The 19,419-nt window shown below is 38.2% G+C and overlaps 1 protein-coding gene across 1 annotated transcript in view; it reads right to left on the reverse strand.

The window, feature by feature from the left end:
- Positions 1 to 2,520: 2,520 nt before the first annotated feature.
- The window catches only part of LOC126249448 (integral membrane protein GPR155), a 140,470-nt gene continuing 123,571 nt past the window's right edge, over positions 2,521 to 19,419 (reverse strand). The window contains exons 13-15 of the mRNA XM_049951101.1: positions 8,200 to 8,360; positions 7,968 to 8,108; positions 2,521 to 2,725 (exon numbers count right to left, since the gene is read on the reverse strand). Of these exons, the coding sequence (XP_049807058.1) occupies positions 2,521 to 2,725; positions 7,968 to 8,108; positions 8,200 to 8,360 (507 nt within the window). The remainder of the gene's footprint in view (positions 2,726 to 7,967; positions 8,109 to 8,199; positions 8,361 to 19,419) is intronic.

Raw genomic sequence — 19,419 nt, forward strand, 5'->3', positions numbered from 1 at the left:
TCCATTATGTGGCATACATATCTATGCGTAGGGGCTAGAGGCTACAGTTCGTGATAGTCAAGTGGTTAGCATTCAAGCTTCGTACGACAAACATGTATGAGGCGATGGTTCTACTCCCGCTGAAACATAATTTTTAATCTATACTTTTTTCATCACTGGTCATATTATGTAATTTATATGACATTTTAGAGGTAATATGATTAAAAAATCAGGTGGAATTGTAATAAGTTTTAGTGGGGGGTTGGGTTGTTTGGGGAAGAAGACCAGACAGCGAGGTCATCGGCCTCATCGGATTAGGGAAGAACGGGGAAGGAAGTCGGCCGTGCCCTTTGAAAGGAACCATCCCGGCATTTGCCTGAAGTGATTTAGGGAAATCATGGAAAACCTAAGTCAGGATGGACGAACGTGGAATTGAACCGTCGTGCTCCCGAATGTAAGTCCAGTGTCTATAAGTTTTAGTGAATTTCATGTTATTTGACTATTTACTATTTTTAATCAAATTAGAACAACCATATTTATAACTATTGGCAGGCAAACAGAGAAATGCATAGAGTTTTGCTGAAAATGTATGCCTGTTGTGATTTGCGAAATGCCTTATGCAGTCTGCTAAGGTACTCAGAACTACTTTGCACCTTTATGCTCCGAGCTGCAGGAACAGAGGCAGGCCCCAATTGGCAGTTAACCTGCATAGCAGAGACATTGCTAATGTAACAAGAACAAATAATGTAGGTGTTAATTTTTATTGAATACCACAGAGTTTGCACTTGTGCTACAAAAATGAATGTAACTTCCTGTTCTTCGAAATCCGCAGATAATGAATATCATAATGATTCAAACTGTTGTCTCATCCTCAACACTCTTGCAAAGCGCGAATGCTAACCACTTGACCACACTGACTTCTTATGACCAGCAACTTCGCACAGATGCATCAGTTACATAATAGATGCTTAAAACTTCTCTTAAGATTTTCTCAGAACTGTCAGAGCAGTGCATCTTACTACTTGCACATTATGTTGTTTTAATGGCCTACTAAAGGTGCACAAAGTTTGAAGTAAGTTTGCGATCCCACCATCATGGCCTTCCCTTGTAAGTGTTCCATTCACCTTCCCTAATGCTTATTCTACATTATCATCTCATTTTGTATCGCTTCTTACTGCTAACTGCAAATACTTACATGATGTTCATTGCTACCTGTAATTGGATACTACTGGGCTCTTCCTCTTTGATATTATTTTACATTTATCTACATTTAAACAGAGTTGCCATTCATTACACCAAATGGAAATCTTTCCGAGACTTTCTGCATTTCCTTATGATCATCTGACAACAATACTGTCCTGCTGACAACAGCATCCTCAGTGAATAATCTACTGAGAACATTACAAGTCCTATCACACTCCCTTGGGGCACACCCAACATTAATTTTGTTTCTGTAGGAACCATCCAGTATAATATAGTGGGATAATGTGGTGGGTTCTATTAATGTAAGTTACATCAAGCCAATCACATATTTTCGGATATAATCTGTATGATTGTGTCTTGATTATTCACTGAAGATGTGCTACAATGTACCTGCTCACTAGCATCTGTTGCTTGCAAGCTTCCATGCACGAACAGAGTAAAATTTTTAAGGTAAGCTGTGTTTCACGAGTGGTTTCTGTCGACTCTATGCTGGTGCTCTGGCAGAAGCTTATTTGCCTCTGGGAATGTCATAATCTTTGAGTGTATAATATGCTCTAGGATCCTGCAAAAGATGGATGTCTGTGATATTGGCCTGTAATTCTGTGCATCTAATATTTTACCCTTTTTGAAAACAAGAGTGGCCTGCACTTTTTTCCAGTCATGCACAAGATTCTTCATAAATGCAAGCTACGTAAGGAGTCAATTCCACAGCATATTCAACACAAAATCAAACTGGTATTCTGTCAGGTGCCTTGTCTGTTTTCAGTAGTTAATTGTTTCCATATATAGAGGTGCCAACGTCAATATCTCTCATTTGTGAGTCTATGCAGCAAACAGACATTGTTACAGTAGTATCCTAAATAAAGTCTTAAATGTCCAAATCCATGAGAGACTGAATGATAGGTTTCGACCCCTCATTGACTTTACACATGACTAAAACTTCATAGGATTTTTCTAATAGATCTTTCACCAGGCTCTGGCTGAAAATTATTGGTGCAGAAGTTGATATTTAGTTTTCTCTATCAGTTTCCTTGCAATCTCTCTTGTAGCAAGAGTATATTAGATTCTGTTTTTGCAAAAAGTTCTAGATGGTACCATTAAACCATGACTTTTGGTATGGCCTTTGTATGTGAATAAATCATTATGCTTGTCACAACTAAACTTAGTAATAGGAAAATGCACTCCAAAAATAAATAAAACAAACTGGCTCACACTAGTTAAAACAATAACAACAACAAAACAATAACAAACAATAGCAACAATATCCTCTTCTGATGACTGAGTGTTTCAACTTAAATAGATATCGGTCAGAGGGAAAAATAATATACTGAAAGATATCTAACGTTGTGCTACACAAAATGTATACAGAAGGGATTGATCATGAAAATGATGAAGGTCATTTATATGCCTAATGACCCTACCCTGCAATAAATCAGTGGCATACTGCACAGCTTCCTGTCGGTCTCGTGCCAGACCAGCTTCTATCAACCACGTCACAAGTGCAGATCCCTTGAACACTTCTCGATATGTGCGGAAGTGCCATCTAGAATTAAAAGTAGAGGTATATCAATTTCTGCAATTAAATTTACAGGATGCTAAAACATAAATGAAAACAACAATTAAATAAATTGAAATATAACAACAACAGCTGTCCTTCACAAGATATTAGCTTCTTACTACAACTGTACTAAAAAGAAACAGGGAATGGAGACTATGTTGACTATGGTCTTCATCTCTGACAATCCATGTATCCACCTGAAATGACCTACAAGACCTGTGACAACACAAATGTCAATGAATGGACCCTGCATTAAGTCCAAATATTCATTGGGTGAACAAATGTTCCTGCAGCAACCAAAGCTGCAGACTGATATGTAGTAAATGAGTTGCTGATAAACTGCAGTGCAGCTACCAAAAGCAGAAGTACACTCATCAGTACCATGTTTGAATGTATGACACAAAGTATTGGACACTATTGTGAACAATAGTTAAGGATATGTGCTCTCGCATACACATTGTTTCCCTGTCGAAACACGACTGTATAGTTGTAACTGTCCCTTTTTAACAAGTGCATATTTTCAGTGGAAAACTGCAGATGTACTGGAATACTAGTCTAAAAATACCCAGCTTATTAAACACAGATGTGTATGGAGTTTTATGAATGAAGAACACACATGATCCTCACAACTCATTTTTTAACTAAAAATATATTTTGTGCCTCAAATGAGTTACCCAAAATATTATAATGTATAACTTCAAGAAATGAAAATATGGAAAGTACGAGGTGCATTCAAGTTCTAAGGCCTCCGATTTTTTTTCTCCGGACTGGAAAGAGATAGAAACATGCGCATTGTTTTAAAATGAGGCCGCGTTCATTGTCAATACGTCCCAGAGATGGCAACACCGTATGGCAGATGGAATTTTACCGCCAGCGGCGAGAATGAGAACTGTTTGAAATACTTAAAATGGCGATGTTTTCCTTACTTCAACAGCGTGCAATCATTCGTTTTCTGAATTTGCGTGGTGTGAAACCAATTGAAATTCATCGACAGTTGAAGGAGACATGTGGTGATGGAGTTATGGATGTGTCGAAATTGCGTTCGTGGGTGCGACAGTTTAATGAAGGCAGAACATTGTGTGACAACAAACCGAAACAACCTCCGGCTCGCACAAGCCGGTCTGACGACATGATCGAGAAAGTGGAGAGAATTGTTTTGGGGGATTGCCGAATGACTGTTGAACAGATCGCCTCCAGAGTTGGCATTTCTGTGGGTTCTGTGCACACAATCCTGCATGACGACCTGAAAATGCGAAAAGTGTCATCCAGGTGGGTGCCACGAATGCTGATGGACGACCACATGGCTGCCCGTGTGGCATGTTGCCAAGCAATGTTGACGCGCAACGACAGCATGAATGGGACTTTCTTTTCGTCGGTTGTGACAATGGATGAGACTTGGATGCCATTTTTCAATCCAGAAACAAAGCGCCAGTCAGCTCAATGGAAGCACACAGATTCACTGCCAGCAAAAAAATTTCGGGTAACCGTAAGTGCTGAAAAAATGATGGTGTCCATGTTCTGGGACAGCGAGGGCGTAATCCTTACCCATTGAGTTCCAAAGGGCACTATGGTAACAGGTGCATTCTACGAAAATGTTTTGAAGAACAAATTCCTTCCTGCACTGCAACAAAAACGTCCGGGAAGGGCTGTGCGTGTGCTGTTTCACCAAGACCACCCGCACATTGAGCTAACGTTACGCAACAGTTTCTTCGTGATAATAACTTTGAAGTGATTCCTCATGCTCCCTACTCACGTGACCTGGCTCCTAGTGACTTTTGGCTTTCTCCAACAATGAAAGACACTCTCCGTGGCCGCACATTCACCAGCCGTGCTGCTATTGCCTCAGTGATTTTCCAGTGGTCAAAACAGACTCCTAAAGAAGCCTTCACCGCTGCCATGGAATCATGGCGTCAGCGTTGTGAAAAATGTGTACGTCTGCAGGGCGATTATGTCGAGAAGTAACACCAGTTTCATCGATTTCGGGTGAGTAGTTAATTAGAAAAAAAAAATCGGAGGCCTTAGAACTTGAATGCACCTCGTACAACAACTCAAAAGTAAAACAGGAGCTGTTGATGGACACTGTTCTGATCATTAGAGTTGCTACATCCAATTGCTGCATATCATCATGAATATTTGCTTTCCACTAGGGCTTCCCATCTGCACACAATCATACTATCTAACATAGCAGAATGCAGTTCCAAGAGAACTGTGTATAAGGTACTCAATGTGTTAGGTTTTATTGTAAATGAAGTGTGCTTATTTTCTGTAAAATAAGGTAATGATGTAGATTAGATTATTTTAGAAAAGTCTTTTGACGATGTAGACTGCCTAAAATGTTATGCTCATAAAGCTGGATCATCAAGACACGAAAATAATCATGCAGCTTTACAGGAATCAGACAGCAATTGTCAAAATAAAAGATGGTCATTCAAAATTTGCAAGAGGAAATTAAGCTGTCCACATGGGATGCAGCCGTCTCTTCAAGATGTACAAAGAGGATATAATAAATGAATATAAAGATACTTATTATGAAAGGAGAACTACACTTGGAGAAAACATAAGGATGCTTAGATTTGCAGATGATATAGAACTGTTAGCTGTATTTGAAAACAGCCCTCAAAAGGCCATAGAAGGCATAAGCAAGGAATTTTTCAAAGATAGAATATGAAAATAAATAAGAAGAAACCTGAAATCCTTGTATGTAGTCAAGTTCCAATAGCAGCAAATCTACCTTTGGATAAAGAGATGGTGAAGTAACTCACCAGCTTTAAGTACATGGGTAGTACACTAACAGATGATGGTAGATCATGCCATAAGATTAAATACAGACCTGCATACTCAAACACCATTGAGGAGAGGGAGAGGGAGAGTGGGGGAGGGGTAGGGGGAGGGGGAGTGGGAGTGGGAGAGGGGGAGTGGGAGAGGGGGAGGGGGAGAGGGGGAGGGGGAGAGTGGGAGGGGGAGAGTGGGAGGGGGAGAGTGGGAGGGGGAGAGTGGGAGGGGGAGAGTGGGAGGGGGAGAGGGGGAGGTGGAGGGGGAGGAGAAGCTACTAATATCAAAAGTATTGATTTCAGCTCCAGGAAACAAAACATAAAAACTTTTGTTACGAGCTTTGCCCTATATAGCTTTGAGACGTTGACAATAGGGTAGCCAGAATGGAAAAGATTACAGGCTTTTGAGGCTTAGTGTTGGAGAAGAGTCCTAAAGAGAGAGAATGACCAATGAAGAAGTCTTCAACAACTTAGGAGACGAAAGACTGTTAAGGAGGACAATCACAGAACAGATGGACCGATGGATTGGACAACTATACTGAACATTGCACCTTCATTGTGAAATTAATAAAAGGAAGAATCCCTGCTAGGAATGCACAAGGAAGACCAAGACTACAGTAAATCAGGCAGATAAAATAAGATTTGAAATTGACAATGTACTCTGAACAGAAGAGAGTTTCTGAAGATAGGGAAAAATAAGGAACAAAAATTGTCACTAACCAAACTATGGACTGAGAACAAAAGAAAGATGTGATGTACTGCAATACATAGTTTGCTTTATTTTTCAGTCTGTGAGTTGAATCTGTAACAGTTGTAGTTTATCATCTGCAAATGAAAAAGCTTTGGAGCTTTATACTACACATATTGTTAAGTCATAGATGAATATAAAAAATATATGTGAGTAACTATTGAACTTTGAGTGAATACTTCAAGTTATAGTGCCAATGTCAGATTAAGTTCCTTTCCTGTAATGTAACAGTGTGTAATAATTTCCTGCTTCATACTATGTAAGTAAGAGCAAAACCAACTGCATGACTTTTCCCCAATTAAACAGTGCTCTTGATTTATTTAGCAATACACCACAATATAGAGATTTAAAATTTCATCTGCTGTCCCCTTCTTGTGCTGAGGCCCCACCAATAAGTATTTAAATATATGTTAAAAGACTTGCATGAAAAGAAATGTTACACATGTACGCTGCTAATTTAGGTTTCTCAAAAATTTACAAACCTACCTGTTACCTGACAATAACCACCCACTGTAGGCTTTCATGTGCAGCACTTACGTTTTTGATTATTTTAGTTTTATGGACATTAGGCCATGGTACAAGGCATACATTTGAGCTTAACTTTTGGTTTTCCAATGCTGGAGACATCATCACAGGCTACAAAAACTCATGACGCAGTTGCAATTTTTGAACAAGTTCAGTAAGCTTCCTGCGCTGGTTTGAGATTGTAATGCTTCCCGATAGCATCTGATGACGTATCCAGCATTGGAAGACAAAAAGTTAGACAGAGAAATATATGCCTCATACGATGGCCTAATGCCCAAAAACCAAACTCACTAAAATAACCACACAAGCCCTTACCCTTCAGTACCTTAGTAACAGTTTCAAATTTCTTAATATTTGTCTTCAATAGACCTATCTACTGCTGTTCCCTACTAATCCATTTTGTGAAAACTCTCCTAGTTTGTCTAGTGAAAGAAACTGCGGCTATCTGTGATTTACTTGCAATGGATGAGAAATGTCCATGGAAAATTCTGAAAATATCTGTAATAATATCATAAACATCTTCATTTTCACATGTTAATGATTTGATGACTGAACATTTCTATTGCTACAGCATTATAGTCCTCACATTATCCTACAATGTTTCAGTTTTATCCGATTTGTGCATCCTTTTGACATAGCTCAAATCTTTAATCCAATAACGTATCCTAAAACACTAAAATATTGCCCTTACTGAGATGCTACATCCGGATGTCGGACATACAGGCAGCTTCTATACAATTTTCACATTCTCCAGCTTTATATTCTGATGCACATTATTATCCAAATTGGTTGCCTATGTTTGTTTTCCTTAGTGTAAAATGGCTTTCACACAGAAATTTTAACTAACAGAAGGTACTATTTCAAAAATCCCTGATGACAAGACACATGCACCCCTTTGTCATTTGAAAAAGCAAACCAAGGTGGTAAAAGACACAACTAATTAACACAAGCTTTTTGTAACAAATCCATATCATCACCATAACCAAAACTGAAGCAAATACAAATTTATTAACTGGATTTAAAAAAATTAAATCACGTTCTTCTACTCCTTCTATGCACCACACAAATGTGTAAAAACAAAATATAAAAATAAACGTCACTGACTTCTGTATGGAGTGTGATGTAATATACAGCAAATTTCTCTTGACACCCCAGTGCAGCTTTTTATTTCAATTACACTCACCTTCTATCTTCAGAAATATCATTTCTACATTTCTCCAAATGATGCATAACAAACTGATCACACACATGTCGTGTCTCAAAATTCAGTTCTTCCCATTGTGGCAAACTTAAGGTAGATGTTCCATATCGCACCCTCCGCCATCTGAAATAAATTTCCTCATTAAGCTTTTACATTCAGGCATCATTTTAAGACATCAGCTAACTACAAAACTTTTTTTGTGTCTAAAACTTACAGTTTTATGAATGGTAAAATCGCTGCCTTAGGACTGAGACCAAAAATAGCAAATACAAATATGCTCTGGCCGAAGTTGAGACTGGCATCAAGAAATGACAGTTCGACATATATTCCTGACATAGCCTCCATAATTAAAGTCCACACTGAAAGAGCAATGCCCTAAAAAATAAATATACATAATTATTCCATATAAAGTCACACTTAATCACAATAAGATTTACTTCTAAGTCTAATTTCCTCTTTTACCTGGTGTTATAAATCAATAGCAATTATTATACACAAATCATTAAACACCTTATTAACCACAACAAAACCAACCACCACTTGCAGGAGTTCTGGACATCCTCTGAGTGTCAATATGCCAAGCTATTCTGCTTCAGTACATCTGTTTGTTGAGGATGTTTAATTTTCCATTTGTCTACTAAATTTTAAGGCCATAGTCAGAGGTTGCTGACTTTCTTCAAAGTAGCTGAGGACCACATGTTCGTTTCCATATTGCTAAAGAGGCAATGTAATAGTCAATAACAGACAGTTGAACTCTCAAAATTTCATGAATCAATCTATTTCCCATTAAAAAAAAATCTCTTCCACATTTGCATGAAACTGTTTTCTCTGTTCTACATTTCGCTAAACAACCACAAAATGAAACAAAATATTGGTACAAACAAACAACAAGAACACTTTACAACACACACATAAATCCAACTTATATGAATGTTTTAACCCCTCAAGTTGGAAATTCGATTATGTACTTGTGTGAAGTGAGCATCTGTGCTGAGAGTACCTTAATCATGCACTTAGCACCAGCAGTCTCTCGGGTAAAACTTCATTTCTCTGTGATCCATCAATGATGAGTGACACTATGTCAGCAGTTAAATCTATGGATATTTGTTGAACCCATTCAAATCTTTGTTGGGAAGTGAGCAAGTCAGAAGAAATCGGGAACAAAAACATTTTCACATGGAAAGGAAAGCAAAAGTGTGAAGTGATATGTGAAAATCTACACAAGAATAATAAATATTTCAGTACACTATGCATTTATTATTTGTCAAACCAGTGAGAAGACACGAAAAACAGCACTTGTAAATTTCAGACTGCTGCCAACAATAGAATTACTGAGAATTTGTGGGAAGAGAGTGTGGGGTCAGACTCAGTTTCAAAGACTGATTCAAAGTTTATTAGACCAAAAGTTCACTTTGAGTGGTCAAATATGTTTTAAATGCAATAAAGGCCTATTGTTTACAATTACTAAAAATTATTGATTTTGGAAAAAGGATTTCTGTGATAGAGCTATTTAAATAATATGCTGCAGTTCTTTACAAGCCAGCAAGCACAGAAATTACCGGCCTGAAGGTAGGTAGGTAGGTAGGTAGGTTGGTTGGTTGAAGGAGGGAACCAAATAGCGAGGTCATTGGTCCCATCACTTTAGTGAAGGATGGGGAAGGAAGTTGGCCATGCCCTTTCGAAGGAACCATCCCGGAATTTGCCTGAAGTGATCTAGGGAAATCATGGGAAACCTTAAATCAGGATGGCTGGACGTGGGTTGAACCATCGTCCTCCCGAATGCAAGTTGTCTGCTAACCACTGCGCCACATTGGGCTGAAGGATTAACTGGGTTACCATGTACAAGTATTAAATTGGAATTTCTCACACTCAAATTATTCTTGAGACAGTGCTGGCTGAAGCCTGAAGCAGGAAGCTCTCAGATATTTAGTGATTCATGAACCATACATCAAAAAGACAGATTAGTCACCATAGGAGGAGGAGGAGTGTTCATTGCAGTTGCAAAAATATTGTCCTATTGAGATAGAATTTGAGTGTGACAGTGAAGTTAGTACGTCGCATATAACAGGTCTAGGACCACCTGATTCCACTGTGACAGTTTTAGAGTTATTCAAAGATAGTCCGCAGTCAGTAGTGTGCAAAGACCCAGATCACGCAATGTTAGTTGGAGGTAACTTTAACTCACTGAGCACAGACTGGGGCATCTACGGATTCACTGTAGGGAGTACAGACAGGCAGTCTTGTGATGTACTTTTCAACATGTTTGCTGAAACATCCTACACGTAATGGAAATATTTTAGACTTTCTAGCTACAATAAAGCTTGATCTTATTTAAAAAATCATTATAGAGACAGGGATTAGTGGACATGATATTGTAGTGACTAGTTATTAAAATTAATAAATCAAACAAGAAGACTTGGAGAGTATTTCTGCTAGAAAGCAGTTGTTAGCATCCCACTTAGAAAATGAATTGACACCATTTAGTTCCAGTATCATGGACACCGAGGAATTATGTGCAAGCTTTACACAGATTGTAAATCTGTGCTCTGGAGACGTATGTGCTGAGTAAGTGTATTAAGGATGGAAAAGATGCACCATGGTTTGATAACAAAATTCAGAAAATTCTGAGGTAGTAAAGGCTGTTGCAGTCTTGGTTCAAAAGAGAATGCACACATGATGACAGACTATAGTTTTTAGAGATTTGTTTGTCTGTAAAAAGATCAATGCACAAACCATATAACTTCGGCCATCATACCTTAGCAAAAGATCTAGCCACAAACCCGAGAAAATTCTGGTCCTACATAAAATCAATACATGGGTCTAAGGCTTCTATCCAATTACTCGTTGACCAGTATGGTGTGGCAGCAGAAGATAGTAGAAGGAAAGCTTAAGTTTTAAAATTCACATTTGAGAAATCATTCACACAGGAAAATCGCACAAACATACCATCATTACAATATTGCACAGACTCCCCTATCGAGGACATAGTAAGAGGCATCCCTGGCATAGAGAAACAATTGAATGAGTTGAAAACAAATCAGTTACATGTTCCATATGGAATCCCAATTCAGTTTTACAGAGCACTCTATGGTATTGGCCCCTTAATTACCTTTTATTTATAATGAGGGTAGAAGAATGGACCCACAAAATTACAGACAAATATCCTTAATATCAGTCTGCTGCAGAATTCTTGAACATATTCTCAGTTTGAATATAATAAATTTCCTTGAGATGGAAATGATTCTGTCAGTGAATAAGCATGACTTTAGAAAGCATCACTTGTGAAACTCAGCTTGCTCTTTTCTCATATGATACCCTGCAAACTATGGATGAAAGGCATCAAGCAAATTCCATATTCCTAGGTTTCTGAAAAGCATTCAACACTGTACCCCACTGCAGACTTTAAACCAAGGTATGGACATATAGAATAGGTTCCCAGATATGTGACTGGCTCGAAGACTTTTTAAGTAACAGAACCCATTAAGTTATGCTCAATGGTGAGTGTTCATTAGAGACAAGGGTATCATCGGGAGTGCCCCAGGGAAGTGTGATAGGACCACTGTTATTTTCTGTATGCACAAATGATCTGGTGGACAGGGTGAGCAGCATGATGCTGTGGTGTACAGGAAGATGTCATCACGGTGTGACTGTAGGAGAATACAAGATGACTTAGACAATATTTCTAGTTGCTCTGATGAAGGGTAGCTAGCTCTAAATGTAAACAAAATAAAAAAAAGTAAGTAAATGAGTAAGTAAATGTGGATGAGTAGGGAAAAATAATCCTATTAAGTTCTAACACAACATTAGTAGTGTGCTGCTTGACAGAGTCACATCAATTAAATATCTAGGGGTTACATTGCAAAGTGATATTAATTAGAATGAGCATGTACAGATTGTAGTAGGAAAGACGAATGCTAGACACCAGTTTACTGGGAGTATTTTGGGAAAGTGTGGTTTATCTGTATAAGAGACTGCACACAGGGCACTAGTACGACCCTTTCTTGAGTACTGCTCAACTGTTTGGAATACACAGCAGTCGAACTAAAGGAAGACACTGAAGCAAGCTGCTATATTTGTTACTGGTAGGATCGAACAGCATGCCAGTATTGTGGAGATGCTTCAGAAACTCAAATGGGAATCCCTGGAGGGGAGGCGACATGCTTTTTGAGGAATACTATTGAAAAAAATTATGGAACCAGCATTTGAAGATGACCGCAGAATGATTCTACTGCCACCAACATACATTTTGCGTAAGGACTACGTTGTGACTCGCCGATCATTCAAAGCGCCGCCGCGCAATTACACGCGTCCTCTACGTGCGGCGCTGTCTGCCAGCCATGCAGCAGCTCCGCCACCTAAGCGGTCAGCCAAGCAGCGGCCGCTAGACTGGGACTCAGTGCTCACTCGAATGCTAATGTGCACACATGTCTTGCTTGTCAACTTACTCTGTGACTTCCAGAATGAGATTTTCACTCTGCAGCGGAGCACTTGCCCGCGAAAGGCAAAGGTCCCGAGTTCGAGTCTCGGTCGGGCACACAGTTTTAATCTGCCAGGAAGTTTTAATCTGCCAGGAAGTTACTCTGTGACTTATATGTGTTGTGTAGTTCTGAAATATATGTGTTAAACTTGACGTTATAACAGACTACAAAGATAAGATAAGAGAAATTAGGGCTCGAACAGAGGCATATAGACAGTCATATTTCCCTCGCTCTACCTGCGAGTGGAACAGGAAAGGAAATGACTAGTAACGATAGATCATACCATCAGCCATGCACTGTATGGTGGCTTGCAAAACATATATGTAGATGTAGACATGGACTATGTGATTAGGTACTGTTCAGAATAAAATAGGTGGTAAAAATAGACCTCTCATGGTATCTGGAACATTATGTTTTTATTACATTTAAGAAGTTTCTGTAAAAAAGTAGTAGTGTGTGTCACCTAGAAAATCAAAAGTATTCTCAGGAAATTATGTCAAATAGCCTTTGCACTATCTTTTTTCACATTACTATGATATGTAGCTTACATTTCCTATGCACATATAACTAACCAAATGGCTATCTGGTTGAATCAGTGCCAGGAAACAGTTAAAATAAGCATGCTTGTTTAAGTTTAATCTTTCTGCTATTACATGATGTTTGAATTCCTGTGTAATGTTACCGAGAAATATAATTGATAGTCTTCCATATAAAGAAGTTTGGAGGCCCATCAGTAATATCAAAGTAATTCCAAGTGAAAATTTTGATGAAAAAAATCATAGGCTGTTAATTGTAAATATGGCAATGACAAGACCTCAGAAGAAAGACAGAAAGAAAACGTGGGGGAAAAGAGAAGATAACTTTGTGAAAAGTGTGACAGAATAATTCAGAGATCAGTTTTGCATCTTGTTACAAAAGAAAAATTGAATTCTGCACATGATGAATGGAATACTTTAAAACTGGCCGTGACAGCAACACAAGAGATATTATTTGGGTGGCAAAATAATATCAGAAAACTAAAAGAAATAATATGGCTGAATGAAGATGTAAAAGCTGCCATTAGAAATCAAAATTGTGCAAGAAGAACTATGTATCAGTTGAAATAGAAGAAAAGCTTTCAATCTATGGAAATATCCACACAATAGTCACAGATGCAAATACAAATGCAAACAGAGCAGGTGTAGATAAAAATAAGAAAATAAAAAAAATTACAGATAGAGAAAGAGGAATTGTAGGAGGCTCATCAAATCAGTAGAACTTTCATATAGAGAGATTGCAAGAAATATCAAAAAAAGTATTACAGAAATTCAGATCATACTTTGACGAACAGTTGAACAGCAGAGAAAGCAAAGATCCACAGGACAGTGACCCTCAAATTTCTGGATGTAACACCATTAGTAATCTAACCAGGTTGGAAATGGAAATAGTAGTAAACAATTGCCAAGTAATATCTACTAGAGTAAATCAGCTCATTGTGGATGTGACTGAAGCTGTTGGTGGACCTCGAAAACAATGGACACACAGGGTAATGAATAAGATCTGGTAAGATAATGTAATATCAAATAAGAGGAGAGTGGGAATCATAATTACACTGTTTCAGAAAGGTGAGTGGCAAATTTGTGCAAAACAAATACTTCTATCCCATGGGTTTAGACTAAACAGGTCAACCAAAGAGTGGTTTTGCTATGAGAATACAGTTTGAAAATCCCTGGGAGAAAAACAAACCAGTCACTGTCATATTCTTAGATACTGATAAGGCATATCCCTATGTACCACAGAAGGCACATATACATAGGAATACTTCAGGCGCAAGCTTACATTCTGTACATGGAGAGCTGTCTGTAGTTCCACAGAAAAAGACCAAAATGGCTTAACATTAGAAAACACTTGTTTTGGCAATTTTGACTTATGGTATGTATTCAGGATGACGGTGGCTCCAATCTTCATTATCCATCCATCCCAATTTAGGTTTTTCTGTGATTTCCCTAAATTAATTCAGGCAAACGCCTGGATGGCTCCAACTATAAGGTCATGACCGACTACCCATCCCAGCCTTGTCAAACTTGACTTGTACATGTCTAAATGCCTGTATACATAATTTTTTGTTCTTAAACTGTAACACTATGACAAGCTCAATATCATAGTAAAAGTGCTTCACAGATGAATAAAAGTACTACAGAAAATATGTATGTCGAAAGCTACACGAAACAGTGGGAGAGAGGCTACAGTGGCAAGCATTATGAAATTTTATCCTTTGCCAGGCCACAGAAAATATCAAGCCGTGGCCTAGGCATCTGAATCCAGAAGATGAGGCAACAGCCTGAATAAAAATTTGAGTTATAATATTGGAAGTGGCCTGGACACACTGTGCATAGAAGCATGAGTAACTGTTGAGACTCTGCACTAACTGTTGTTAACACTGTACAGACACAATATCATAAGTAACATCAACCAAGTTTTATTTTGCTCCCACATGAAGAGATTCACAATAACACCAAATGAAGTATAGATCAGTACAAAGTCTAACTATATAACACATCAGCATACAGTCTCGAAGGTGAGCATAGAGTAAGCAAGTAAACAGGAAGTAAGGCCGAGGACCTGGCATATCAGGCTTATATTGGGCTGTTGTGCACACAGCACACCACTTGCTGTGCCACCTGTCCACACTGTGAGGTGACCTCACTAGGCCGTCTGTGGAGGCACTTATATCATGCACTGTTTGATTACGTGCACTCACACTATTGGGTTACAACATTATCATCATCATCAATCTTGGCTTAATAATGCTGGAAAGTGAGTTAATGGGAAATGAAAAAGTTACTGCTGACAACAAATATTTCACATTGGTACTATGCTAGTTGGTGCTAGTGGAACAGCTGAATATGAAAAAAGGTGGCATACACTCAAACAAAAAGGATAAAACACTTTAGCAGTTTTGTCAGTTGATATTGAGAAAATAAAGAGAGGGGGGGGGGGGGGAGAGTGTTTCTACAATCATATATGAAGAGTCCAGGAGGAAAACCAAAATTACTAAATTTCTGATTTTTTTTTTCATAATTTAGTAACTAAGCCAGTGTAGTTTTAGATGGTTTGATGCTTTTGCAGAACTGGACAACAATATGACATGTTGAGAGATTTAAAAAATCTTGAAAATGTGTGCAGGGGAAAAATCTTACAAGTCCATGCAAAAAAGGGAATTTCCTGACAAGCTAAGGGAATGTAATGGGAAAACTGTATGATGTAATGACTCCCGGCCAGAGCAGGTCTGTTACAGCTAACATTATCATCATCGTTACAGTCACTGTCACATTAAATTTGGTCATTTTAGTTTGTTTTATGGAGTTTATAAAGGAAGTTTGATCTAGCATTGTGTTGTGTCAAAGTAATATTAATAAAGAAGATTGCGACTCATCTATTCATAATGAAAAATAATGTATGTCTGCAGAGAAGCTGACTAAGAAAAGGAGGAAGTGTGGTAGCATTAGTGATGCTTCAACAAATTTAAGACTGCAATCACCTTAAACAGGAAAACCATGTAAGGGTAAAAATGATTGCTTTGGTATTGTCAGTTATGAAAACAAAAGGAATCTTATTAATAAAATAATTCAATTTGAAAATCATGCTGAAATAACCATCTGTTTAAGTGGTTTAATCCCAGTGGTCTCTGTACAGCACAGGTGTCCCAGAAGAGCAGAGTAGGAGGCACAGTTTCGAGATACCTCTTATAAATCCAGTGTTTGTATTACCTTTAAGGGAACTGTCCAAGAAATACATTTTTGTACTCTGGCATGTTTCTAAAATCTGTTTTGATAATACTGAAGCCCAAAATTTTCTGAATACAATGATGTTCTTAGATTATCCATATTTTGTATTTCAAGGGAAATATTTAAAATTTTAACATTTTTTAAATAAATTTTATATACAAGTTTTAAATGGTGGTTTTATGGGAAGCCAGGGAAGTTTTCTTGCACATGAAGATACAATACAAAATAGGTAGTGCCATGTGTTTCTGTAGAACAGAAGGATACAAATGATTTGGTACATGAAATAATTAGTTCTAAGAATCAGTCTGGTTAGTTTTATACTATTTTCTCTTTTGTATTATTAATTAATGTATCATTTCCTTGTAACTGATAGAAAATCACAAAGTTACAAGTTGTCACCAAAGTTTAAGGCTATGAATAGTTGGAATCAAGAGCAGAGGAGGCATTCAGGCAGTGTATTCATGAGAGCAGGAGCTATGTCAATTGTAAGCATGAAATCATAAGTAAATATTGTAAAGTGTATCAGATAGGTATACCAAAGAAGTTAAGGACTGTGTTAATGTACAGACAATGCTGTATAAGCAATTAAGCACTGAACCATTAGCACTGCTCTTGTATGTAACTGAGCAGTGAACAGCTATCATTGTGTGTGCATTCTGCGGCTTTATTTGTGAATCGTGTATGTCATCATCCATATTACATATGTTGTGGGAATAAAAACACACGAACACCATATGAACAGGCCTTGAAGGCCCAACAGTACCGACTGGCTGCTGTGTCACCTTCAGCCCTTAGGCGCCACCGGAAGCGAATACAGAGGGGCATGTGGCAGCACACTGTTCTCCAGGCCGTTGTCAGTTTTCATGACTTGTGTCACTATTTCTCAATCAAGTAGCTCCTCAGTTGGCCTCACAAGAACTGAGTGGACCCTGCATGACAACTGCACTCAGAAGACCCAGACAGTAACCCATACAAGTGCTAGCCAAGCCCAACAATGCTTAACATCGATGACCTGACGGGAACTGGTGTTACCACTGCGGAAAGGCAGTTGGCATGTTGTGGGAATAAACTGTCCATAAATAGTAATGCAGTGTGTCAGTGTTTTCAATTAATGCAATATAATTCCATATTCCTATGTACCACCACTGTTAAGATTTTAGATTTTCAGTTTGGAGTGGTAAATGGACAACATCCTTTGACATGGTAAGAAATGAAATATTTCACATTATACGGGACATCAGCAACTTAATAGTTAAAATTTTTGTATGTCAGCACATAGGTCAACATATTTTAGTGTTATTCAGTTTTACATGGGGTCTTAGACCATGACGGTCAATACCCACAACAGACAACTTACAAAGAGCTTGTTAAGAAAACTTGGAAAAGTTAATAATTTTGCAGCTTTAGAAGTAAGCTGTAGAATATTAGATGGAGTGAGGTATATTAGGTACAGGACACAAACTCTACATTTAATTCATGTATACATTGATTTCTTTCCACCTTTCATGGAACATTCCCCAATAAAATCTGTGCAATATGGCACCCATGATATATCAAAGAAACATTGGCTAACAAAATACATATAAGTATTGAGTAATAGAAACATAGAAGTATACAAAATTGCCACAATAAATACAGATGTGAAATTGCTTTCACACAGGATGGCCACAATAAAACTGAACTGAGAAGTATTTTCAGCATTTACGGCAATTTAATCTAAATAGCACATTATAAAACTATCGTGAGAGTTGATACCATAAAACATTTTTCAAGTTAAAATGGCCAGCAAAAAAGTTAGAAAAAATAAAAATGCTGGTTAGCTGTGCTACTGGGAGTCAAAAAGACTGCCAGAGAGAACAAAAACTTGCTTCTTTATCTGCACAGATCTTATGTTGACCATGAGGTAAAGCTCACAGACGAATCTGTGAGATTTTCAACTTTTCCATTTCTTCAGAGGAGACCTGATTCAGTCAGTCAAGGTACATGAACTCGCAGAAAATCTTTATCAATATTTTGAACAGTCTTTGATTAATGTTAGAATTGATGTTTAGTGCACAACTGACAGGTCAGTTTTACTTCCGACACAATGAATTACACACATAAAATTCACACCTTTAGATGTCAGTACGTATATCAGTTGATTAATCCTGAAACCTTTCACAGAATGTACTGTACTCACTACAAGCAAACAAAGGGCTTCCCTCCCTACTGCCATAATGCCTCACTGTGCATGTGGTTCCTCAGAACCAGTGCAAGTTTCTGACGTGCATTATTCTTATCCTGTTGATTCAATGGAGTAGAAGAATGGCAGTGACATTCTGGAAATGTCATATAATGAACTGGGATCTGAAGGTAACCTAATTACTCCGATTTGGGCCTTGAAAGAAATCAAAGCAGAATAGGAGGAGCAGGAGATTAGTCCCATCAACAATGAGGTCATTAGAGAGGAAGTACAAGCTCGGAGTAGGGAAGGATGGAGAAGGAAATTGGCCATGCTCTTTCAAAGGAACCATCCTGGCATTTGCCTGAAGTGATTTAGGCAAATCATGGGAAACCTAAATCAGGATGGCTGGACATGCGTTTGAACCATCATCCTCCCAAATGCGAGTCCAGTGTGCTAACCACTGTGCCACCTCACACGGTCCAAAGCAGAATAATGCAGCCCATTGATAAAGTGTATGTGGATTGCACCATTTTGTTTTGGTTCCTGTATTGGTGTGCAGTGATACTGCAGCACTAGGATTTCAGTGTGTACCAGGTCAATAGAGACATACCCGCAAATAAAAAAAATATTAATTCTGAGGTGATAATTAAAGCTTTATAGCTACCCCTCCTACAACCCACTCATTTAACATTTATGTGAACTAGGTCTTTTATAAATGGTACAAGGAATTATCTACACTGTTTAAAATTAATGACATTAAGCTGGGTAGCATGGCTTTCTCTTCAGATGGCCAGGTATATTAACTGAATAAGAGGACAATCTTTGACAAAAGCTGTACACCATGATATAAACACAGCACTGTAGTTTCTTTCATTGGGGCGAATGTAGTGGCGTGGGAAATGGGGACATAAATGAGGCTCACCAGTGGTATTGTAGGATCTGCAGTAGAGATAGGAAAATATTGGAACAGGAAGGGAAAATTGCAGCTCTTCAAGCTGACCTAGACAAGGCATGGGAGGATCTGG

The sequence above is a fragment of the Schistocerca nitens genome, chromosome 3 (genome assembly GCF_023898315.1).
Source record: "Schistocerca nitens isolate TAMUIC-IGC-003100 chromosome 3, iqSchNite1.1, whole genome shotgun sequence".
Classification (NCBI taxonomy): domain Eukaryota; kingdom Metazoa; phylum Arthropoda; class Insecta; order Orthoptera; family Acrididae; genus Schistocerca; species Schistocerca nitens.